This window comes from Myotis yumanensis, unplaced genomic scaffold (assembly GCF_028538775.1).
Source record: "Myotis yumanensis isolate MYYU_CA2020_CCGP unplaced genomic scaffold, mMyoYum1.0.hap1 SCAF_7, whole genome shotgun sequence".
In the NCBI taxonomy this organism is placed as follows: domain Eukaryota; kingdom Metazoa; phylum Chordata; class Mammalia; order Chiroptera; family Vespertilionidae; genus Myotis; species Myotis yumanensis.
Genome location: NW_027223758.1, coordinates 70083518 through 70108316, shown reverse-complemented (window position 1 = coordinate 70108316; position 24799 = coordinate 70083518). Strand labels below are relative to the sequence as shown.

The window sequence follows — 24799 nt, the reverse complement described above, 5'->3', positions numbered from 1 at the left end:
TGGTCCAGGGATCAAAACCACTTCCCTTCCCGTGGAGGGCACCTGCTTCAATTCCTCATCTCACAGCTCCCCCCACACAGGCCTTGGAACCCTCACAGGAGGCACAGCTTGGGTAAAGGCCGAGCCGTCCGCCCAAGAGGAAGGCATGAATAATCCTAAAATCACCCAGCCATCATCCCTCCCATACGAATTTCCACATTCCACCAGGACGTTTGAAAGAACTCACATGCAGAAAAGATCTGACATGCTATTACAGGTTCAAATTTTTAAAAAATGCCCAACACATCAGTTGTTACTTAGCTCTGCTCCCCAAATTGCCTGAAACTAATAACCCCAAACCCACCAGATGCTGGAGAGCAACCTTTCATTGAGAAGGGGCTGGAGTGGGGTAGGTGGGGGGCAGGAGTGCGGAGGGAGGGAGGGAGGCTTAGGGCACAGCCTGCCCCAGGGAATATCAACTCTGCTGCCTACTGTGTGGTAAAACCTCGGCAAGTTTCTTACTCTCTGTGTCCTCGTGTGTAACTTGGGGAGGGTAACAGTTTCCTTTTCAAAGGTGGTTGTAACTATGAGTTAACACACACACAGTTCTTAGAACAGTAATTAGGATCGTTGTTATTTAATCTCTACCCGGAAGGTAAAGTTTCTTGTGTTATGTACTAGTCGGGATGTGCTAGGGTCTGCTGCAGTAACAATTCCTGCCATCTCAGTGACTTCAACCCAAAGTTCATGTCCGGCTCTCTCTGCCCCGCCACACAGCGGCTGGGTGCCCCCATGGTACCATGAATCGAATGCTGCCTTCGAGAGATGGGACGGGGTCCAGCGAGTATTGGACAGGCGACTGCAGTTGCAAAGCAGCTAAAGGAACCACTTGGAGGAAGCTCCAGTCAAGAGAGAAGGGACAGCTGTGATTTGTCTGTTGCCCTCGACTATGTGGACTGAACTGTGTCCCCTCAAAATTCCTATGTTGAAGTCATCTCCCGATTTGGAGATGGAGCCTTTGGGTGGTGATTGGGTTTGGATGAGGTCATGACAGTGGGTCCTCATGACGGCATTGATGCTCTTATAAGAAGAGACACCAGAGAGCTTCTGTCTCTCTCTGTCTCTCTGTCTCTCTGTCTCTCTGCCATGTGAGGACACGGAGAAGACAGCCATCTGCCACCTGAGCTCTCACCTTGATCCTGGACATCCCTCCTCCAGGAGGGATGAGGCGTTTCCTGTTGGTGAAGCCCGGCCTGTGGCATCCGATGGCGCCTGAGCTGAATGATGCCTCTGCGAGTCTGCAAGGGCTCGGAGGGGCCAGGAGAGCGAGGCAGGGCCCCGCGGCGCTCGGAGCAGCAGGACCCGCGGGCTCAGCAGTGTGAAATCGTGCCGTGGGGCACCGACACAGTCATTTCATGCTGTTTTATAACAGCAATTAGCATCCACATGGGAGGAAGAATGTTAAAGTCCAAGGTCCTTGACTTCAATTTAAAAACCTCAGCACTACACGTGCGTAGCTTAAAAGTCAGCCGTGCCACGCAGCTTACAACGACACGGCTGTCCTCCGCCATCCCGACTCCACCAGCTGACCACACACTCAACTCCTCAAGCTCGTTCCTCGGTTATTTAACAAATAAATATGCATATACTATTTGTTTTTTACTGAGGTGACATTGGCTAATAAAATTATATAGGTGTCAGGTGTACAATTCTATGACACATCGTCTGTATATTGTATTGTGTGTTCACCACCCCAAGTCTCTTTCCATCTGCTATTTCTTGATTCATATTGTTTATGCATCTATTTTATCCTCCATCGAAGGCAGTGGTTCTCAACCTTCTGGCCCTTTAAATACAGTTCCTCCCTCATGTTGTGACCCAACCATAAAATTATTTTCGTTGCTACTTCATAACTGTAATGTTGCTACTGTTATGAATCGTAATGTAAATATCTGATATGCAGGATGGTCTTAGGCGACCCCTGTGAAAGGGTCGTTTGACCGCCAAAGGGGTCGCGACCCACAGGTTGAGAACCGCTGATCTGAGGGCACCTATAACACTACTGAGGGCCTACTAAGTGTCAGGCATTTCATATATCAAGTCCGTTTCATTTGATACATAAAAGCCATTCACCCCATTTTACAAATGAGAAAACTGAGGCACAGAGAGATGGGACAATTGGACCCAGAGCAAGTCAGTGGCAGAGCCAGAGTCTGACCCCAAGTGTGTTGGCCTCCAGATTCACACATCCAGTCGGGTTTCTCAGCCTTGGCATTACAGACAGCGGGGCTGGGTAATTCGTTTGGGAGGAGTGAGGGCGCAGGGAGGCACTATCCTGTGCGTCCTAGGAAGTTTAATGGCATCGCTGGCCTCTCCGTGCTAGGTGACAGTAGCACCCTGGTCTCCCAGGGGTGACAACCATCTCCCCAGACGTTGCCAGCTGACCTGTAGAAGGAAACACCACCCCAGCTGAGAACCACGGATGCCGCAGAAGCTTTGGCTGGGCTTTTGGTTGCTGCCTTAGGCCAGGAAACAGGGCTCTGCCTTTTGGGAGTCCCGTCCTGTCTGACGCCCTCCCTACAGGGTTAGGGGTCCGTGGAGCCGAGGAGTCGTGCCACCTGCAGCACTCCGCCTTTCTGAGCCACACTGCGTTTCCCAGGGCCCACACGGGCTTACAGCCAGGGCAGAGGGAGGTGGACGGAGCTGGGCGTGCAGAGGGAGGTGGACGGAGCTGGGCGTGCAGAGGGAGGTGGACGGAGCTGGGCATGCACACCGGATGGTCTGGACACAGGCACACCCACAGCCCCTCCGCTGCAGGAGGCCTCTGAGAGGGGGAGGGAGGTGGTGGGCTCTGGGCAGGGCCTCCCTTTGTACCTTGACTCACCCTGTAAATAGGAGGCCGCCTGCTCCAGACCCCAGCTGCTGGTGTCCCTGGTAGGAATATGGGTATAGGTCACTCATTTGTGACACATCAGTTTAAGTTTATTCTCTTCTTTTTGTGGAAAAAAAAGGATTTAGTGCTCATACACCTCCCTCTTTGCTTCCTCTTCCCCTCTCCTCCCTATGAAGCTCCATAATAGGTGTGGTTAAGTCAATACTCCAGGTTGACATCATTATTATGTAAATCATGTTTACTGATGGGCCAAGTTGAGTCCTTTCATATTTTCCTCTTGAGTAAGTTTTTGTTTTTGTTCTTCTGGTGTGTAATTTTCCTGTTTTGTCCCCCAAATCTCACAGAACTAGGCACTCACTCTGCCTATGGACCGACACTTGACGCCCAGTTTTCCCGCTTTCTCACAGCCTCACCACCGGCACCGGAAACTTCCTTCCAGTGCTACTGAGCAAATCCCTTTGCTCCTCTCCACCGAAGGGTCTTCTCACTGGGTCCCGTCTTCTCCTCTCTCTCGTTTTGCTCCTCTGTTGTGCTGGAGCACAGCTGCTGGTAGCTTTCTCCGAAAAGGCAGATGGGAAAGAAATGCGCAGGTCTGCCGGCGTGTTTGTTCTCCCCTCACACTCGGCTGATAGTTTGACCAGTGAAGATGTCTGGGCTGAAAGTCACTTTCTCTGCGAATGCTGAGGCCTCACTGCCTTCTAGCTTCTGCAATGGCTGCTGGGAAATCTAATGCGGCTCTGCTCCCCTCTTCCTGGCATGTTGCTTGCCTTCTCCCTCTCTCTGGTAGCTCTTAGCTTTCTCTTTGTTAAGTCTTGGAATCATACGTGGTGTACATGTGGGTGGGTCTTTTTCATTATGCTGGCCGTAGGCAGACCCTTCCAGTCTGAAGAGGGACAGATGGCTCTCCCTCCAACTCCTGTCTCATTCCTAGACCAATGAGGAGAGGACTATCGTTAAGTGGCGAGTGTCTGCACAGCCCCAAGCTTTAAGTCCAATGTGTTTTAAGGCACCATGCTGGCCAAAACAAGTTTGCCAGCCAAACGCAGCCTCCAAGCCTCTAGTCTGTGCCATCCACTGAAGACATTGTCACGAGTATGGGCTTTGCCCTGGCCAGTTTGGTTCAGTGGATAGAGTGTCGGCCTGCAGATTGAAATGTTCCAGGTTCGATTCTGGACAAGAGCATGTACCTCGGTTGCAGGCTCAATCTCTGGCCCTGGTAGGGGCCTGTGCAGGAGGCAACCAATCAATTCTCTCCCACACATCCATGTTTCTCTCTCTCTGTCTCCCTCCCTTCCACTCTTTCTAAAAATCAATGGAAAAATATCCTCAGGTGAGGATTTAAAAATTAAAAAAGAGTATGGTCTTTGAAGACAGACAGATGAGCAGACAGACCTGGTTTTAACTCTTAGCTTCTTATCTGTAAAATACAGTTTCAAATCATAGAGCTGTTGTAAGGAATATATGAAATAATGCAAGTAAAGTGCTTAGTGCAGGGCCTGGCATGTAGTAAAGGTTTAATTTATAATAGCTGTTATTGTGGTGAATCAGAGAATAGTATATATATAATGAAAGGGTAATATGCTAATTAGACCGGACATCTTCCATTCTGGACATGCTTCCTGATGAAGCCGAGGCTGGAGGGAAGCCAGTGTCTGCAGCCTGGGGAAGGAAGGCCTACTCTTGCATGAATTTTCCTGCATCGGGCCTCTAGAGCCAATTCATGAGATTCCCTCACATTTGGAGCAGTGGTGCCACCTCGTGCTCATCACTAAGAACTGCAGCGCAGTGTAGCGAGCCTAACAGAGGTTTCAGAGCCAAGTTGGGCTTTAGGGTCAAACAGACAACGGTATTCATCATTTCGGAAAAGAAAGCCAAGAAGCTTTGAGATGTTAATGGAAAGAGACAGGATTTGAACCAGCGGCGCAATTTCCTAGCTATTGCACCAAACCACACTGCTGTTCTGCCAGCACATAGCAGTGTCTGACCCACAGCCACCCAACTCCATCAAATGCGGGGCTTCCCTTCTCTTGGTGGGCCAGCAAGACAGGGGCAGAGAGGGAGGGAGGGAGATGTTCAGCCTCCACAGGCACAGTCAGAATTTTGCACAAAGAAAAAACATTAAGAGCCTATTTTAGTTTCGGCATACGTGCACGTTTTGTGTTGTACAGTTTAGGTATTGTTTGCATTTTGTATTGTTTGTATTGCATGTTAGAGGGTAGATATAATTTTTTGTTAGAGGCTCCATATAATTTTTTCCATTTAAGGTTGTAATCTGGTTGTAATCTGGCTGGCTTTCTATTACATGCAGCCAAACATCTCTTCCAGCACAGCCCGATCCTCTGTGGCTCCATCAGAGATTATGAAAATTCCCTTCTTGCCACAAATCCCAAATCTGAACCCACAGCTCCAGGGCCCCTCCCTTTCTCTTCGTGGAAGAGTCCTGCTGAGACCCCAAGCCAGTGGTCAGTGATCATGGGCCTGGGCATTGCCCACAGGGTGGTTTTTAGTTCCCTTGCAGCACAAGCACCTTAAATGAATCCAGTCGTGGCGGAGGACCAAACTGCCTGGAGATGCCGTTGGCCTAGACTGGAAAAGACACCAACTAGGCTGCACCTGGGCCACCAGGGGGCGCCCGACTCTGACCAACCTTACCTGACTCCCGGGTTCCAATAGGGGCTCAGGAATGAGCCTTCTTTTAAACCATCCAAGGTGATTTTAATATACCCATCCTGCTGTCCCTAACCCCTCTCTCCCATTACACACACACACGCACACGCACACGCACACGCACATGCACACGCACACGCACACACAGCCAGTCTACAGACCAGCCAACTGGGCTGGCTGCCCACCCCTTCCTTGTTGAGTATATTTTCAAAGTCCTGGGGATTAGAACTCTCTCCTCATTCCACTCCCCTGTCCCCACTCCTCCAAGTCCATCCTTCTTTCTGGTGATCTTTAGATCATTCTGGGGTTTTGAAAACGTCTTTATCACCCATAATACACCTCCTTCGACGCTCACAGCTGTACTACCAGTGAACAAGGCGAGCAACGGATTATGGCCTCCTTGGCAGGAGAAGAAACTGAGGCACGGTCGGATGTAATGACTGACACACAGCAAGTCACTGGTGGCACTGGGGAGAGAACCAGGTCACCAAACCACTCCCGGACCTGCCTGAATTCCAGCCTATTGATGGGCGAGGGACCCTCTCCGACAACCATGTCACCAGGGCTGCGTCTTTGGGAGAAACTTAATGGCAAGTGTTGATTCACAAAGAGGTCAAGACAACTGCTTTTTTGCCACTGACTTGCTGTGCAACCTGGGGCAAGTCTCTCTGTGCCTCTGTAGAGTCTGAAGATGGCCCCTGGGTCCCCCTCTGAGACGTCCTGTGGCCTTCTCACTGGGGCCTGAATCATCTCCACCCCTTTGGGGCTTCCAAGGTGGTCAATCAAAACGCCCAGGGCTAATGGCAGCGCTGTAGCTAATGTGCAACAGTAGTGGTGACACCAATTTCCATTCTCAACTGCTTTCTACAGCTGGGCTCCCGTAAGCCTCAGCGTTTAGTGTAATCCTTACCACCACCCAGGAGCCACCTGGTTCTATTACCTTCCCCATTTACCCAAGGACACGCTTAGAGAGAGGGAGGGAGAGAGAGAAAGAGAGAGACACCCCGGAATATGCCCTGACAGAGAATCAAACAGGTTACCTTTCCATGCACAGGATGATGCCCAACCAACTGAGCCACTCCGGCCGGGCACCTTCCCCATTTTATAGATAAGGAAACTGAGGCTCAGAGAAGTAAAATAAGTAGGTGAGACTGGAGCCCAGGAAGACCTGACTTCAAAGGTAGGCTCTTTCTTCTACCATATGCTGCTCAGGGAAGCTTCTGGAACTCAGCTTTAGAGATTCGGGGTCTACCTAGCAAAGTCTGTGGTCCCTGAGCTGCCCCTTGCGAGGTATTATGGGAACTGTAAGACAGAGACTGAGCCCAGACCAGCATGGCCCAGGGCCCCCAGCCTCCCACAATCCCTCCACCAGTCCCGCATCCCAGGCCCACAAACAGACGCCGCAGCCCCGCCGGAGCCTGTGAGCAGATGCAGATTTATTATCGCACAGATTGCAGCATCCTGAACCCTTGCCCCAAACACCAGCCCCCAAACCAGGCCTGGAAGCTGACAGCCTGGGCCAGATCAAGAAACCTGGACAACGACCCAGAGCCCAGGCCTGGAGCCTGGCAGCCCTCAGCAGTGCCCAAGCTGCCCCTCATTCCCCAGGAGTCCAGAAAAGCCCAAACACAGAGGCAGAGCCATGGGCCCTGGCCAGTGGAGGATGGCGAATCTGCAGGCTTCTCTTCGCAGAAATGCAGTCCATGACCCAGCCACGCCGCAGGGCTGAACAGCAAGTGTGAAGCTGGACAGAGGTCCCAAGTATTGAGGGGAAGGGGAAGCACAACCATCAGAAGGCACTTCAGGCCACAGAGCTGGCCTGGGGAGGCCGGGCCACCACTCCACGGCCCCCAGGTCCACAGGAACAGAGGGAAGGAGAGCAGCAGCCGGTCAGCTCTGCCTGGACGTCACTGTCCCGTCCTTCCCACCTGGGGGCCGAGAACGTTCACTCCATCCGCCCAGGGCAGCTTCTGCCAGCCCTCAGCTTCTACCCATGGCAGCCAGCACAGGCCCGAGACCCAGGTGGTGCCAAACACCTGTGACGAGCTGCATGCAAACCTCTCTGCCACGCAAGCCGGGGGCTCGTCATCACACAGACGCACCGGGTGGGAGCCTTGGACCTGGTCCTCTCCCTGGGAAACGCTTGCTGACAAGCAGCCTGTCTTCAGCACCTGCCTGAACGTCTGGCCCAGGGGAATCTGTCTGGGCTTCCAAAAGCTTCCATGCGCAATGTCCCCTGAGCCTGCTGCGGGCCCTGGTGGGGGAAGCGGCCAAACCAACTCACCAGGCATCACAGCAGCTTTATCTCGCCAGCCCAGGCTCCGGCACGGTGACCTCCGCACCCTGAGCACACTTGAAACTCTAAGTGCAATGCCAGCCTCGGGCTCAGACACACCCAAACACAGGGGCCATCCTAACTCCCCAGCCCTTCTTCCCAGCCCCACTCCCCGGCCACCTGGTCGGTAGCTTCCTAGCCAAAGGCTCCAGTCCCTCCTCTCTCCTCCTCTTCCGTTGGTCCGGAAGGGAAGCTAGCTGGACAGGTGGGAGGGGACAGGAGCACTGCATTCTGGGATATTCAAACCGAGCATGTCCATTTCCTCTACTGTCATCCAGAACACCTATAAGCAGGGAACAGAGTGTGTGCTGGGTCAAGACCTTCTGAGAGCGTCTCCCTTGCGGCTGGCCCACCCAGGGAGCTGTCAGCCCAGCAGCCAGAGGTTAAGTTAAAGCAGGAGAGGGGGAGCAAGAAAGGGACTGGGAGTTCATATTAATACTCTGGTTTGGTGACTTCTCCCAAAACACACAAAGCCCAAGGAGGGGGTGACCTACGGACAAGGTGAGGGAGTGGATGAGGATGAGGGACAGGAGCAATCAGGGCTTTCCCTGCCCCTGGGCAAAGCTCTAGGAGGGTTTCCAGCACATTCTATCCCTCTGGGCACCTCCGTCACCCAGCACGGGCACCATGGGAGGCCTCCTTAAATGTTTGCAGCGTGGGTGTGAGCTGGGACCCAGGGCTCCGGGTCCAGAGTCCAGTCCTCCTTGGCCACCCTGCCCAGCACTGCAGAAAGGTGGGTCTCTGTGTCCTCAGCAGGAACTCCTGGCTCTGCAAAGAGACAGCGAGAAGGTCAGGTGAGGGAAGGAGGGAGGGTACACGGAGGCTGGGCCAGGTTCAAGGCAGGGTTCAAGCCTTGGGCTTGATCTTCTCTGGGGCAAGATACCTGCCCCACGGCTCTGACTCAGTGGGATCAGACACAATTCATTTTCCCTCCAGATGCTGCCTCTGCTCACTTGCAGGTGCTGTTCCCTTTGCCTGGTTCACACTTCCCTTCCTCTCTCCTCCCTGCTGCCAACAGGCTCACCCCCTCCCTCCTTCAGGTCCCTGCAGCACTCATTCCTGACCCCCTGTGAAACACACATGTACCCCAGGCGGCACCTACAGGCTAATGTTGTCATTGGCTGTTTACATGGTGACAGGACAGGGATTCCTTCTCCTTCTCTGGGACTGAGGTGGATCCCCCTGCCCACACTAAGCTAGGACCTGGGAGAAGGGTCTTCGGTGGGGCAGGCAGGAGGCAGACACCCTGTTAGCATCACCAAGCACAGGACTTAACCTGTAAAGACTGGTCCTAGCAGGAGAAAGATTTTATTTGTCTGGTAGATACTTCAGCCTGAGGCCAGTGAGACCCACTTATCCTTTAACCCAGCCCACTTCACCTCCTTTCCACGGGACCTTACCCAGCCCGCCCTCCCAGCTCCATCACAGGGAGAAAACCAACTGACTGACAGGGTTTCAGGAACGCTGGGGGCTGGGGGGGGGGAGAGAGAAAGAGAGGCGGAGAGAAGAGGGTCTGGCCATCCCAGCTGAACTCACTCCAGACCTGTGAGGGTCTGGGGAGCCAGGGGCAAGAGCTGTTTTGCTTGACATTTGAGCTGCGAGACTTTTACACAATGAGCTGTAAATTAAGGGTTTACTCCCACTGTGTTCACCCCATTTCTCATTCCCTAGGAGTCCAGGAGTGAGTCCCTACTGTATCCCTAGATCCCAGCAAAGCAGTTGCTCAGTAAATGTTTGTCAAATGAATGGATAAGTGAGAGGAGCCCCCAGTGCGCACCTGATAGAAACCAGGTGCTCACAAATGTTGAGCTAATGAGAGGTGCACGTGTGTGTGTGTGTGTGTTGACCTATCAAATCCACATTCTAGATCCCTGCCTCTGATGGGGCAGGTATCCTCAATTAACCACAGGATGAAGGCCCAGGAGGCAACAGGCCATTTTTTCCAGCCATTCCAACACCCTGGTGCCCAGAACTTTCGATGAGCTCCCACCCCCTCCCCAAGCCTCACCTGGCAGACGAGGGTCAGGTCAGGAGGTGAACGAAGAGGATCGCCAGGCCGATGTTCAGCAGGATCACCATGCAGATGAGGACGGTGTTGGGGACCTGGGAGCAAGGGAGAGAGGCTGCCTGCGTCCCCATGGCCTCTGAACCACCCCCTCCTCCCCTCCCCATCACTACAGGGCGGACAGAAAGCAGGAACCTCGGAAGGGCCCTCGAGAGCACCCCTCCCCCCCCCCCCCCCCCCCCCCCCCCCGCCTGCCCCTGCTGTGTCCAGCACCAGGATGGAGGCCACCAGAGCTAGAAGAGTTCTTGAAAATAATTAACCGAACCACTCAGGGTCCCAGGGTGGGCAAGGACATGTCCCAAGCACTCGGCGGGCAGTGCTGGGCTTGGAACCCAGGAACGGGCCTTCCCTCGAAGTCCTCCGGGGCTGCATTCATCAGTCCCTAGGAGCCTAGTGTCACTGTCACTGCAATTCCTACCTAGGTCCTAGCCTCCTCTAACAAGCCCTAGTGGGCCCTTGCCCACCCCGACTCCCCCCAGGTAAGCCCTCCCTGCTACACCTTGTAGAAGAGGATCCCCCTGGCCCTGCAGATGCACCCCTCACTCCCGGTCATGCCAGCTGCTTAGGCTCCCAGCTGCCCCCTGCGGACCAGATAAAGGTCCACAGGCCAGGCCCCTGGCCCGCCGTGGGGGACTCTGCAGTGTCACATGCTCCCAGGTCTCCCAGGGATCAGGCTGTCCCTGACTGAGCCCACTTCCCTGTTGGGGTTCCCCCAGCCCAATCCTGTGCCATCACCCTCCCCAGCAAGCCACCCTCCCGGGACCCTGCCCCTGCAGGGACCTGGGCCTCAGCCCCTCCTGCAGCAGCCTCACCTCCTCCACTTCCACCTCGGCCCCCGCCGCCAGCGCCGCCTCCTTCCGAGACTTCTTCTTGGCCGCAGCCTTGCTCAGCCCTCGGGCCTCAGTCTTGCGGGCCTTGGTCTTGGGCTCGGCTTTGGGGACGATGGGCTTGGGCTCCAGCTTGGCGGGCGGCTCCGGCGCGGGCTCCGGGGCCCGGAGCGCGGGGGCCTGCGCCGGGGCGGCGACCGGGGACGGGGGCGCAGAGTCGGACCCGGAGACCTCGGACGCCGGCTCCTCCTCGCAGGGCGGCGGCGCGGAGGGCCCGGTGCGCACGGCGTAGCTGTGGTAGCCCTGGTAGAGCGCCACCTCCGGCTCCCGCGACGGCGCGGGCGGCACCTGCAGCGCCTCGATGGCCATGTGCTCGGTGGCGGGGCGCGCGGGGCTGAGGCGGCCCCCGGACGGCGTGGCGGGCCGGCTGCCCTCGGTGCCCGACTCGCCGTTCCAGGCGCCCGGGCTCAGCAGGCCGTCCTTGGCCGCCCCCGGGCGGGGCCGCTTGGGCTGCGGGGGCGTCCCGGCCGGCGACGGGGGGCCGCCCTCGGGCCGGGGCGTCTCGCGCTCGTGCAGCTGCGGGCTCTCGCGGGGCCGCCCCGGGAGGCCCGCGGCGCCGGCGCCCCGGCCGGGGGGCTCCAGCAGGCTCTCCGAGTTCTCCAGGATCTCCTGCAGCAGCCGGCGCTTCTGGTATTCCGGACCTGCGGGAGGTAACGCGGGGCGGGTTCGAATCCGGTCCCACCACCCGGTGCGGCGCCCTGGGCAAGCTGCTCCACCGCGCCGAGCGCCTACCCACCAGCTACCGTGTGCCAAATGTTTCCAAATACTAGCTCGCCTGGTAGTGTTAACAGGCCTGTGGGTCGATGTTATTAGCCTCTATTTTACAGATGCAGAAAGGGAGGCTCAGAGAAGCGAAGTCATTGCCCAAAGGCACCCAGATGACAAAGGGCAGAGCCAGGACGAGCGCCCAAGGAGTCTGGCTCCAGACTGTATGCTCTTAACGGTCACGCTGGTCTCTTTCCATTCCCTTATCTGAAAAATTGGCCTAATCATGCCTATTTCATAAATAGTAGTAAAAGGATTAGGTGAAAAAAATGCAAGGCCAAGGCAGAGGCAGCCAGCCAGTGTCGCTCTTCCTGGGACCAGCAGGGGGAGCGCTGGGACCAGAAGCGACTTAGCCTCGCAGGCCCAATTCCGGTTCCCAGCTCTTTTTTTAAAAAAATATATTTTATTGATTTTTTACAGAGAGGAAGGGAGAGAGTTAGAAACATCGATGAGAGAGAAACATAGATCAGCTGCCTTCCGCACACCCCCTACTGGGGATGTGCCCGCAACCTAGTGACCGGAATCGAACCTGGGACCCTTCGGTCCACAGGCGGATGCTCTATCCACTGAGCCAAACTGGTTAGGGCTTCCCAGATCTTTTATCTAGTTTACCCTTGGTCTCCTTGCTGCAGACAGAATCATGTTTAGAAAACAAATCTAATCAGGCCACTCACCTTAAAACCCTCCATGCAGAGAACAACAATACCCCACTCTGGGGGGCTCCCGTCACTCTAAGTACAAGTTCTGTATCAGAGCCAGGAGGTCCTCCTTACTCTGCAGCCTCATTTCTCAGAAAGAAGAGACAGCCTGGAGTGGGGCCAGTCTGCAACTGGGGGCCTCTGATACCCCCACCACAATCTCAGCATGAGTCCTGTGTCAGACCATCCCATGCCTCCTGCATCATGCCCACAGCTTCTAGAACTCACAGGCTATCGTGAACACACTTGGGCATCTCAGCTTTCCAGCAAAGGAAAAGAAAAGTGTCCGCCCTTGGGGACCTCCCCCCACCCTCTCCTGACTGTCCCCTCCTCGGCTGGCCCTACCTGGCTGGTAGAAGTCTGGAGCCAGCTCTCTGGCCAAACTGCGGGCAACGTTGCACTCTTGGTTGGCAGCCAGGGCGGCCTGTTCTGCAGCCTCAGCTTTGGCCTTGGCATGGCTTGTCCTAGGAGACAACATGATAGAAACTCAGCATCCTTCCAGAGAACCAGCCCTCTGTCCCTTCTCCCCAGCTCACAAAGAGACACCTTGGACGGAGCATTCATTCACTCAGGCTGTAATGAATATTTATTGAGGCCTGTGGCCCAATACTGTGCATTCCCCAGACCTTTTCCTCTTCTTTCTGGGCATACAGATAGACATTTCCCAGCCTCCCTTGCAGCTAGGCCCGGTCAGGTGACTGAGTCTTAGGTAATGCATTGTGGGAAGGAGTGATGTGTGCTCTTTCCAGGCCTGGCCCATAAAAACTTCTCCTGTGATTCTCTGTTTCCTCTCTTTTGTCTCCTGTTGCTGGTGAAATGCAAAGGAGGCAAGGCCCCAGAACAGGGTACTTGATCTTTTTTGTGTCACAGACCCCTTTGGCATCCGGTGGCGCCTATGAACCCTTTCTCAAAATGTTTTAAAATGCAAAAAGGACATATGACTACAAAAAGATGCCATTATATTGACCTGCGGTTATCAAAATATTTAAAGGACCACATTTGTAATATAATATATTCTTTATTAATATATGAAACAAAATACTAGCAGGTCTATTACCTACTGCAATTTTAAAGTACAGATTAGCATAACGGATATTTCAAGGGTCTGCAACAATAGTAATGTGACATGTGATTTCTACTGGTGACAAAGTCACAGATACACTAATACTACTGTAGTTTATTGCTTATTTCCACGATTGAGGAAAATGCTAAGTTTCAGTTAGAGGCTGATAAAAATGAAGATGTAGCTTTCCCATCTGTGGTAAACACTTTTGGTGCTCCGCCATGATCCCTTTAGTGGGCAGATGTACCCACCCCTAGGTGCTGTACTCCCTGCTAATGGCTCATTGCTGTCCCATAGAATTGCAACCAATAGAAGACACCTTGCTCCAAGGCCAAAACAACCTCCCCTCCCTGCAAACAGGCAGGCAGCCCAAACCCAATGACTGATGACACCCCAGTTCCCTCCTGCACCTAGAGGAACCAACTCTATGGTACAAGCCAGGCTCAAAAGTGCCTGTGGGATCAGGTTAAAGCAGGATGCCAGGTAAGACATCCTTGCTTAGCCACTTCCCTGTCCAATCCTGCTTCTTTCACTCCCCTCTCTCCTGAGAGTATTTCCTCATTAAACCATGTGCACAAAAATCTCCACCTCAGACTCAGCTTCTAGGGAATCTAACCTAAACCAGCATCCAAGTTCGTGTACTCCCTGGATAACATCCAGAGAACCCTCTGTGGACTCCACTTTAAGAAACACTGTGGAAGGAACCTGGGTCCATAAATGACTACTACATAGAGCAAAGTCCCCTCCCACAGTCCCACATTGGAATGTTTAAGCATTAAATTTAAACATTAAATGTAGAACATTTAAGCAAGTCTTAAACGTGTATTGCATTAAACACCTGAGATTCAAGGGATGCTTATTTCAGCTGTTAGTCCAGTGGTCGGCAAACTCATTAGTCAACAGAGCCAAATATCAACAGTACAATGACTGAAATTTCTTTTGAGAGCCAAATTTTTAAAACTTAAACTATATAGGTAGGTCCATTGTTATTAACTTAATTAGGGTACTCCTAAGGCTTAGGAAGAGCCACACTCAAGGGGCCAAAGAGCCGCATGTGGCTCGCGAGCCGCAGTTTGCCGACCACTGGTCTAGCCTGATTAATAGAAGCACCTACTAAAATAGTAACAGCCCCATTGATGAATGGGCTGGCACCGCTCTAAAGGAATTAGGAAAAATATCTCATGTAATCATCACAATGCCTTAAAAAGCCGGTGCTGTCATTATTTTCCCTATTGTACAGAAAAGGAAACTGAGGCATGGAGAGGTTAAACGTGCCCTTGGTCACAGGGTCATGAGTGCAGGAGCTGAGAATGTGAACCTGGTGACTCCAGACCTGTGTGCATGAGCATGTGCCATGCATGGCCAGGAGCTGAGGACAGAGATCCCGACGGACGAGAAAAGCCCACCCCCTGTCCTCGTCAAACAAACAACAAAAATCTATAATAATAATAAAAGCATAATATGCTAATTAGACCAGACAGCCAAATGACCTTCCGGACATCCTTCCGGACGAAGCTGGGGCTGCGAGGGCCAAGCCCCTTGCATGACTTTCGTGCATCGGGCCTCTAGTTATTTAATAAACTGGAACTGGGTTAAGAGTACTTCACTGTGGGTCATGAAATGTGCCATGAAGGAAGAATAGAGAAGGCCATGAAAATGTAGAGGAGAGAGACTTGCTAGAGATGGGGTGTGGGCGTCAGGGAAGGTTTCCTTGAGGATGTGACATCTGCGGTGAGACCTGAAGACATACTTAAATTAGGCCCCTAAGAGGTGAGGTGGGGACAGCAAGCCAGGTAGAGGGAAGAGCATGTGCAAAGGCCCTGAGAGGGGGCAAGAGCACAGTGCCTTGGGGAACTGAAAGGTCAAATTAGTGCTCACATGTGCAGGTGAGTTATTCCTCAGCCAGAGGTGCCCCTGTGTCTCTGTATCTCAATCTCCAGCACAGAATTGGGCCCCCAATAAGGGAGGTACGTTTTACTAAGCGCCTACCATGAGCCAAGCCCTTTATGTTATTCCTTTCGATCCTCAAAACTGCCTGGGAGGTAGTTTTTACTGTCCCTACTTCACAGGTGGGGAAATTGAGTCTCAGACAGGTATATTGCCCAAGGAAGCAAAATAATGGTAACACTTACAAAGTATTTACTATATGCCAAGGACTTTACAGAAATTAACTCACTTAATTTCCCCAATAACTGCATGTGGCAGGTGTTATCACCATCACCCCCCTTTACAGAAGAGAAATCCAGGCTACAAGAGTGCTTTAAGGCTCTCGCCCAAACTTACACAGCCAGCAAGTGACAGAGTGAGATTTTGAACCAAGGCATTCTGGGAGCTGGAGTCTGTGTCCTTAACCACAGACTATGCTTCCACTCGATAGTGAGTAGTGGAGCCTGGCTGAAGTGGCTCAGTTGGTTGAGCATCATCCCATGTACTAAAGGTTTGACTCCTGGTCAGGGCACATGCCCGAGTTTCATGATCAATCCCTGGCAGAGGGCATGTAAGAGGCAGCCGGCAGCCGATCAATGTTTTGCTCTCACATTGATGTTTCTCTTTTACTCCCTCTCCCTTTGTCTCTCTCTCTCTCTCTAATTCAATAAAAAATATATATTTTTAAATAGTGAGTAGTGGAGTTCAAGCCCAGAACTACCCGAGCTCCAAGCCTCTGGCCGCTCCACTCTGCCATGATGCTGTTTACTGAAGGAGAGCATGTTTTACCGAATGAAAGTATACATAACCGAATGCACCATGCACATATGTAAGGCGAGGGGGCAGCATAGGGGACAGTTAAGAGTGTGGCTTTGCAGTCAGCAGCCCTGGACTCCAGTTTTGGCTCTGCCAAGGCTGGGGCCAGGCTGACGCAAAAAGCCATCCACCTCGGGCTCTAAATTTAGGAGGGTGCCAAAAACATCGGTATTCAAAATACATAATATTTTAATGAGATGTTTTTAAAAGTCAAAATTCATGCAAAGAAAAAGCCTTGACGAATAAGCTATAACAAGTTTAAATAAAGATCGAGTCAGACCCAGCACTTGCACGAGTCCCCCTCGCTCTCCTCACCTCTGTCCCAACACCACTGGGACTCTAGGACCTTGGGTGAGTGAGTGGCTTTGCCTCTCTGTGCCTCAGTTTCTTCAACTGTAGGATAATAATTCTCCCCTCTTGGAGGTGCTGTGAAAACTGAGAGGCCGCACATGAAAGTGTGTAACAGCCCAAGATGGGGCTGAGTGATGACGATGATGATAACGATGATAATGGTGTTGTCGGTGGTGGTTGTGGTGGTGCAGGAGGAGGAGGAGGAGGCGGAGGAGGAGGAGGAGGAGGAGGAGGAGGAGGAGACATTTGTGACATCAAAACTCACTGTGTTACATGCATTTCCCAGGCTCATATTTGCCGGTCCATGGGTATGTGTGATTCAAAGTTCTAAACTTTTCAGAGACACGTACGTCCCTGGAAACCTGAAACCCCAGGTGGGGGGAGCAGGGAACGGGCTGGGCAAAACTTCCAACTGAGAAAATGTCCTTTTTTGGTAAAGTGAGCTGGTGAGCTGGCTCCTGGTGCTCTGAGGCTCTGCTGCTGGGCTCCTCAGGCCCAATGGCAGCCTTCACACTGTGCCCTGGAGGATTCTCAGGCGGGGGGTGGGGTGCGGGGGAGGTCATCTGTGGACCCTCCACAGAGCCAGAGCGGGGTGGCCACACAACACACTCTTCTGCCCATGTCCAGCAGTCTGGCCAACGGATTCCTTTATCAGCCCCCCTCTTCATTGCCTGCGATTTCTGGTATGGCTCCCCAGTGCCTTCAAGCCAGGAGTCCCAGCGTTCTCCTGCACCTTCCCTCCTCATCTCCTTTCAGCATCCACAGCCACCAATCACCACCTCTTGTCTTCTGGTCCCTCTATGGCTCTTGAATTTGCCAGTCTCTCCATTCTTCTGTCATTTCTCCTGTAAAGCCCGCCCCCCCCCCCCGCCCCCCGCCCATCCCTCCCTCCAGGCCCGCTCCCTTCCACTGACTGCATTCAGAGGCACTTCTGGCACCTGGTGAGCTTGCTTAACCCAGACAGCCAAGGGCTTCACCTGTTGCTTAAAATCTTTGCAAGGCTTCCTGTGGTGCTCAACGTAAAGTCCTCATTACTTGGCACGGCCGGCCTTCAGGCTCTCGCACCCTGGGCCAGAGACAGTCTGGGAGGGGTATACCTGGCAGCTCACAGGTGAAGACAGGCTGTTACCCAGAGGACTCTCTTCTAGTTCAGTGCCTCGCAGTGCAGTGCACCCTCCCCAGCCTCCCAGCATCCGGGAGCCTGTTGGAAATACAGATTCTCGGGCTCCACCCCAGACCCGCTGACTCAGAATTTCCGGGGAAGAAGCCTGGGAAGCTGTGTTTGAGAAGCCCTGCAGATGCTTCTGCTGCTCACTAACGTTTGAGAAGCATGTGCTGGACAGACAGAGCGAAATCCAGCTCTGTCTAGTACAGTTCCAGGCTGCTCAGCCCCCTAGGAGCCTCGGGGGTTTCTCTTTAAGCCCCAGGATCTCTCCCAGGTCCTGCCAGGCAAACGCTGGAGCCATTTCTTCTGCTGTGGCCACTCACGGTGTCAGGGATGAGTCCTCTGGGCGAGGATGGCTCTGACCCCACTGGGTGCAGGGAAGGAGCAGTAACTGGGGCAGAGGGAGGGGCAGGGATCAGTCACTCTTCTTGATTTCATTCGGATGATCTTTCTTCTCTTTCGTCAGCAGGGTTAAAAATAAGACTGGTGGTTCAGGGATAGGGGCAGGGTCTGAACCCCAGGGAACCACTCCTGGAGCATCCACCCCCTCACCTGCCTCCTATCCCAACCTAGACCCCTCACTGCCTGGCTACAGCCGGCCTTGCTGCCCAGTTGTCTCCCCAGGCCCTGATGGCTTCTTTGGGCTCACCCCTGAAACCCCGCCTTTGCTCCTAGAATGCCTTTTCCCCTCCTTCCAACTCCCAGCCCTAAAGACCAGCTCAAGACCCTTCTATGTATGGATTCATTCATTTCATACAATTTCATGGAGTACCTGCTACATGGCAGGCACTGTCCGGGGCGCTGTGGATACAATAACAAACCAGGCATCAAAAAATCCCTGTAGAACTCCCATTCTTTTGCAGAGGAGGGGTCGGCAAATCACAGTGGCAGGCTAAATCCAGCCAGCTGCCTGTTTTTATACCGCCTGTGAGCTAACAATGGTTTTTATATTTTTAAACAGTTGGGGAAAAAAAACGGTAATATTTTCTGACACGTGAAAATTTCATATGACATTCAAATTGCAGTGTCCATATAAATAAAGTTTCACTGGAACACAGCCACACCCATTTGTTTATCTATTGCCTAGAGTTAAGTAGTTGCCATGGAGACTGTATGACCTGCCAAGTCAAAAATATTTACACTCTGGCCTGGCCGGTGTGCTCAGTGGTTAAGCATCAACCCATGAACCAGATCACAGTTCGATTCCTAGTCAGGGCACATGCCCAGGTTTCGGGTTTGATCCCCAATAGGGGATGTGCAGGAGGCAGCCGATCAATGATTCTCTCTCATCACTGATGTTTCTATCTCTCTCTCCTTCTCCTTTCCTCTCTCTGAAATCAATAAAAACATTTTAAAAATATGAAGGGAATATCCTGTTTTAAAAAAAAATTACAGTTCAGCCCTTACAGAAAACTTTTGTCAACCCCTGTTCTAATGTATTTACTCAACAACTGCCTCTTCTACTACTATTATTAATAACTAGAGGCCCGGTGCATGAATTTGTGCACCAGTGGGGGGTCCCTCGGCCTGGCCTGCGGGATCGAGCCAAATCTGGCTCTCTGACATCTTCTGAGGGGTCCCAGATTGCAAGAAGGTTCAGGCCAGGCTGAGGGACCCCACCAGTGCATGATTGGGGCTGGGGAGGAACGCAGGAGGTTGGCCAGCTGAGGAGGGACCATGGGAGGGCTCCAGGGTGTGTCCAGCCTATCTTGCCCAGTCCTAATCAGCCAGACCCCAGCAGCAAACTAACCTACCAGTCGGAGCACCTGTCCCCTGGTGGTCAGTGCACGTCATAGGGACTGGTCAACTGGTCGACTGTCTGCCCCCTGATGGTCAGTGCACGTCATAGAGAGCGGCCTTAGAATATCATTAGCATATTACGCTTTGGTTGGTTGAATGGAAGACCGGCTGATCGGACGCTTAGCATATTAGGCTTTTATTATATAGGATAATAATCTGTTACTCCTGGAGCACTTTGCCCAGCTCTGTGCTATGGCCGCCTTTACACATATGACCTCAGAGAGGTGGAGTCACTTTCTCCAGGTCACACAGCTACTAACTCTGGCCAGGTCTTCCCTATGCTGGGACCAGGGATGGAGATGACTAGGACCCAGCCATGAAATCTCTCTGAAAATCAACGGAGGCACAGGGGCATGGAGCGAAGCCTCTAGACCACATAGTGGAGTGGCTAAGAAGGGGCAGCTCTGGCCAGGTGGCCTGGGTGCAGGTCCTGATTCTGCTTCTTGTATCCTTGGGCAAGTCTGAGTCCCCTGAGCCTCAGTCTTCTCATCTGTAAAATGGGGATAATAACAGCACCCACCTGGGCAAAAATGCTGTAAAATATAAATGAATGAACAGTCATATGGCCCTTAGAACAGTGGCCAGGACAGGAAGTGCTATAGAGGTGCATGAAAATAAAATAAATAAGAAGCACATAATAGTACGTGGGTTTTTTTGGAGAAGGAAGACTACAAGGAAATCCTGAATGGACTCAATGACACTGGTTTGCTCACTTTAAAATTAGAAAAAAGTCCTTCAGAACAAGATGTCCGTGGTCGGTGTGGAGGCGATAATCTGCAGGCTGCAGAGGTGCTTGACAGGGACAGGGCTGCCAAGTGTCTTCCCGAGGTGGGATGCTTCAGATGCCGCTGCCCCACCCTCTCCCAAAATAGCCTCTCGCCCTGGCTCTGGCTGGCCATAGCCATTTCCCCAGAACAATCGGGGTCAGAGTAAACCTGAGGAGGAACCACAGCTGGGGTGTCTAGCCACCGGCCCAGAGCTCCCTGGGAAAAAACACCTACCCGCCCAAGGATGCAGGCAAGGGCCCAGTTAGGGAGCCCTGACTGACAGGACCTTCCTCCCCATCACACTCCTGGGCTCCATTTGGCAAATGTGTGCTAAGTCCCTGCCCAGAAGGCCCTCCCCAGAAGGGCTAAGGGCACAAGCTCATGTTCAAACTGTAGCACCATCTGACCTTTGCTCTCTTGGCCTCAGTTTTCTCAACTGTGAAATGGGGATAATAGTCATTTCACAAAGTTACTAGGAGTCTGGAATGAGGTAACACAAACGTGCTTAGCATAAGCTGAGCGCTCACCAGATGTTGGCTATCATTATTACTACGGTTTTTGTTATTATTATAACAATGCTTACCAGCAATTCCCTTCCAAAACTTTATGGACTGTCAACAAATTAGGATGTTAACATTGTTTTAAGGTTCACTCACCTTGTGTCATATACCTGTCTATTGTCAAATAATGGTCCATTGTGTGATAAACCATATTTAGTTTGCTTGTTCTTCAGTTGAACATTTAGCCTGTTTGGTTACTATGAATCATGCTGCTGCAGACATTCACGTACAAGTCTTTGTGCGGATGTATGTTTTCACTCCTCTTGGATGTATACTTAGGAGTGGACTTGCTGGGTGATATGGCAACTCCATGTATGACCGACCTTTTGAAGAACGTGCCTGTGGGTAACTTACATGAATTCTCTGTGCTGTGGTTTTTTAATCTGTAAAATGGGGACATGAATAGTCCCTACCTCACAGGATTGTTGGAATTAAGAGAGCGAACTAAATTGTACACAAAGTATTTAAAACAGGGCCTGGCCCATAGTAAGCTCCCTGCAAGTGTTTGGAAAATTTAGAAAGTGGATATGTTCTAGTTGAAGTGGCGGGGGTTGGGGGGGATGAGCATGGGTTCTGAGTCGGGGGTTGGGGCTGTGGCACCTCCTATGTCGAACCTCCCCCGTCAGAAGCCCAGCCTGCAATCCCCAGGCCATGGAGGTGACCTCTTCCAGATCATGTTCTACGGTGACCCTTCTCCCTTTCTTAAAGAATGCCAGTCTGGCTGGGAAGTCTCCTCCACATATGACTGAGTACGTGATCCCTGCCCCAGTCTAGAGACGGGGATGCAAAGCACAGAGTTGCTGTTTACTGAGTGTTCACTGCGTGGCAGACGCCTGACTCGTGTGGCCTGCTGAACAGCCACCCCAAAGATCTCCAGGTCCCAACCCCTGGAACCGGTGAATGTGACCTTATACGGCAAAGAGGCCTTGCAGATGTGATGAATCGAGGATCACGAGATGCCGGGATTATCCTGGATTATGTGGGCAGGCCCTAAATGCAATCACAGTGTCCTTTTAAGAGGGAGGTGGGAGGAGATGTGACGACATGAGAGAAGGCGATGTAAGGATGGAAGTAAAAACTGGGGTGATAAGCTTGGAAGATGGAGGGAGGGGCCACAAGCCAAGGAATGGGGGCGGAAAGGATTGGATTCCCTGCCAGAGCCTCCAGAGGACCCAGCCCTGCCAACACCTTCACTTTAGCCTGTGAAACCGATTTCAGGCTTCTGACCTCCAGAACTGGCAGAGAATGCATTGTGTCATTTTAAGCCTCCAAATTTGCCGCAATTTGTTATGGTAACGACAGGAAACTAAAGCAATCTGTGTGATCGATCTCATGTCATCCTCAAGACAACCCACTTTACAGGAGGAGAAATGAAGGCTCAGAAAATCATTTGCTCAAGGCTCAGAGCTAGGAAGTGCCAGAGCCAGCTGGACCTCGGATCCAGGTCTGTCTGGTCCCAAAGCCTTGGCTGACTCACGCATCTGCTAGGCTGCTTCAGTGCAAGTTCCCTTTCCAGAAGGGCCTAGTGGCTGGGACTCGCCGCAGCCGGGCCTGCGTTCTACATCCCCACCTTCATCCTCACCATCTGAGAGGAAGGGCCCCAGGTTCATGGTTACCAGCAGTGATGCCCTTACTCCCTTGAAGAAAGGCTAATCCATCACCTGGAGGACCACCTATGACCGAGGTCAGCTGCACTTTGGCAAACCCTAAGGGTATCATCATGATCACTAAATAGACAGGAAAACCAGGCTCCCAGAGGCAGCATGGCCTAAGGCAGTGGTTCTCAACCTTCCTAATGCTGCGACCCTTTAATACAGTTCCTCATGTTGTGGTGACCCCCAATTTCATTGTTACAAATTGAACATAATTAAAGCATAGTGATTGATCACAAAAACAATATGTATTTATATATGTGTTTTCCGATGGTCTTAGGCGACCCCTGTGAAAGGGTCGTTCGACCCCCAAAAGGGTCGCAACCCACAGATTGAGAACCGCTGGCCTAAGGGCAGCCACATATCAGAAAGTGCAAGGGCTGGAGCTGGACCCCAGGTCCTGGTTTGATCCCAAGCCCGCGTCAGCCAGCGTGCAATGGGCCTTAGGGACCCATTCCAGTCTCACCCCTGCCATCCCCACAGGAAGAGGGCACGAACTGGGTTAGGACTAGGGTTTCCTGAGCTGGTCCTGCACTATCTGATGTTCTCTAATGCTTTCTTGGAGCTGGAGGGCTTGACTGAAATGTGGGCATTGGGGCGATATTAAAAATATCCAGCAACTGCTACAATGTTGGGGGGCAGGGGGTAGCCAACCAATGAGAATGTGTGGAGGCCCCCTGCTGTGCCATGTGGTTAACTAGATGCTGGGGCCTGGGGAAGTCAAGTTCCTGGGCAAGAGGCCAGGTGAACAGGGCAGTAATGGGGTGGCTGGAGCACTTAAGGGGCTCAGGGCAGCTGCTGATTACAAACCGATACAAACTGGAATATTTCAGGCTTTTAACAACTGGCATGACGGTACTGGAATGTCCAGCTGAAGACTAACTCTGGATGTAAATTTTCCTTCTTATGCCCCATCTGGTCCAGGAAGCCTTTCCCAGAAGCCACCCCCAGGAAATTTGATCTTGATCTTCTGTTCAAGACCCCACAGTGTCCTTCCCAGTGCCTGAAGAGTAACATGAAAATGTACACACGACTTCATGACCTAGCTCCTGCCAAACTCAGCCCTCCCGATAGTCAGAAAATAGTTCTTCACATGTGCCCCACTGTTTCCACCTCTGGGGCTTTTACACGTGCTCTTTCCTCTCCTGGGAACTCTTGTCCCCAGCCTCATCCTTTACCTCTTCATTGGGTGAACTCCTATTCATCCTTCAAAACCCTTACTCGGGAAAGCTTACCTTGACAGCCAGCTCTCTGTTCTTACAGTTCCCTGCACTTAGCTGCCAGGTCATTTTATCTCCCTCTGTGAGGCCCACAAAAAACAGAAGCCTCACTGTTGTGCCCCTGTCACCAGAACAGAGGCTGGCACATAGCAGATGTTCCATAAGTATTTGTTAGGTGAATGTTGTGTTGACTGGGTCACACATACTTGGCTGTGAGACTCACAGGGCTGGAAAGAAAGCACCTCCTCTCATTTAATAACAACACAGCAACACGACGGAGAAACTGAGGCCCAGAGAAGCCTGTGTGATCATTTCCAATAACTGAAAATTAATCATGGTGATGGATACTCTGTCACAGACATGTTAGAGGGTCATTTACCAAGTGCTTACACATATTTCATCACTTAACCCAAACAACAACTTCATAAGAGAAAGACGACTGTTGCCATCCTCAGTGTACAGACGAGGAAACGGAGGCTCTGGGCTTTTCTACAACTTGCTCGAGAGTACACAGCCAGCAAGGAATGGATCCCAGACGTGTTTCTCCCACACTCCCCTCTGCTGCCACTCCACAGTGTGGCCACAGACACTCCCAAAGAGGGCAGCAGGCCCTGCTTCTGTCTCTTCTATGGATTCCGCCCCAGGCCTGGGCACACAGTAGGTGCTCATGGAAATCAAGGTGACACAAGAACATGGTTGTGTACCAAGTAGTAACAGAGGCCCCTTCCAGCCTCTTGCTTTGGAAACCCAGGCGGCCTCAGATGGCCTAGGAGTGGCCCTCTCCAGATGGCCACGATTGTCACCGTGCTCCACGAGGGGACAGAGCCTGCTGGAGAATGGCCTCACCTTCCGCCCACTCTGCTCCTTGGGTCCAGTCCAGCCAGGAGGATGCTGAATTCCCTGGGGCCCATCCTCCTCCTCCTCCGCCTCATCACCATCAATAGGCAATAGCTGTGAGTGCATTCTGTGTACCAGGCACGCCGCTAAGACTTTTGCCTGTTTGATCTCTTTTAGTCCCCACAGTATTCTCGAAGGTAGATACCACTATCAATTCCCAATTCACAGATGAGGGAAACTAAGAGTGAAAAGGGTGTGTAACCCATCCAACTCACACAGCCCATGAAGGGAGAAAGCCAGGCATTCCAGTGAGACTGAAAACAAAATAAGAAGATGGAAGCATTGTGTAGTGT

The 24799-nt window shown here is 52.3% G+C and overlaps 1 protein-coding gene across 1 annotated transcript in view; it reads right to left on the bottom strand.

The window, feature by feature from the left end:
- Positions 1-8407: 8407 nt before the first annotated feature.
- Positions 8408-24799, bottom strand: part of JPH2 (junctophilin 2) — a 58374-nt gene continuing 41982 nt past the window's right edge. The window contains exons 3-6 of the mRNA XM_070420906.1: positions 12635-12753; positions 10752-11467; positions 9883-9977; positions 8408-8642 (exon numbers count right to left, since the gene is read on the bottom strand). Coding sequence (XP_070277007.1) covers positions 9897-9977; positions 10752-11467; positions 12635-12753 — 916 coding nt within the window. The 3' untranslated portion in view covers positions 8408-8642; positions 9883-9896. The remainder of the gene's footprint in view (positions 8643-9882; positions 9978-10751; positions 11468-12634; positions 12754-24799) is intronic.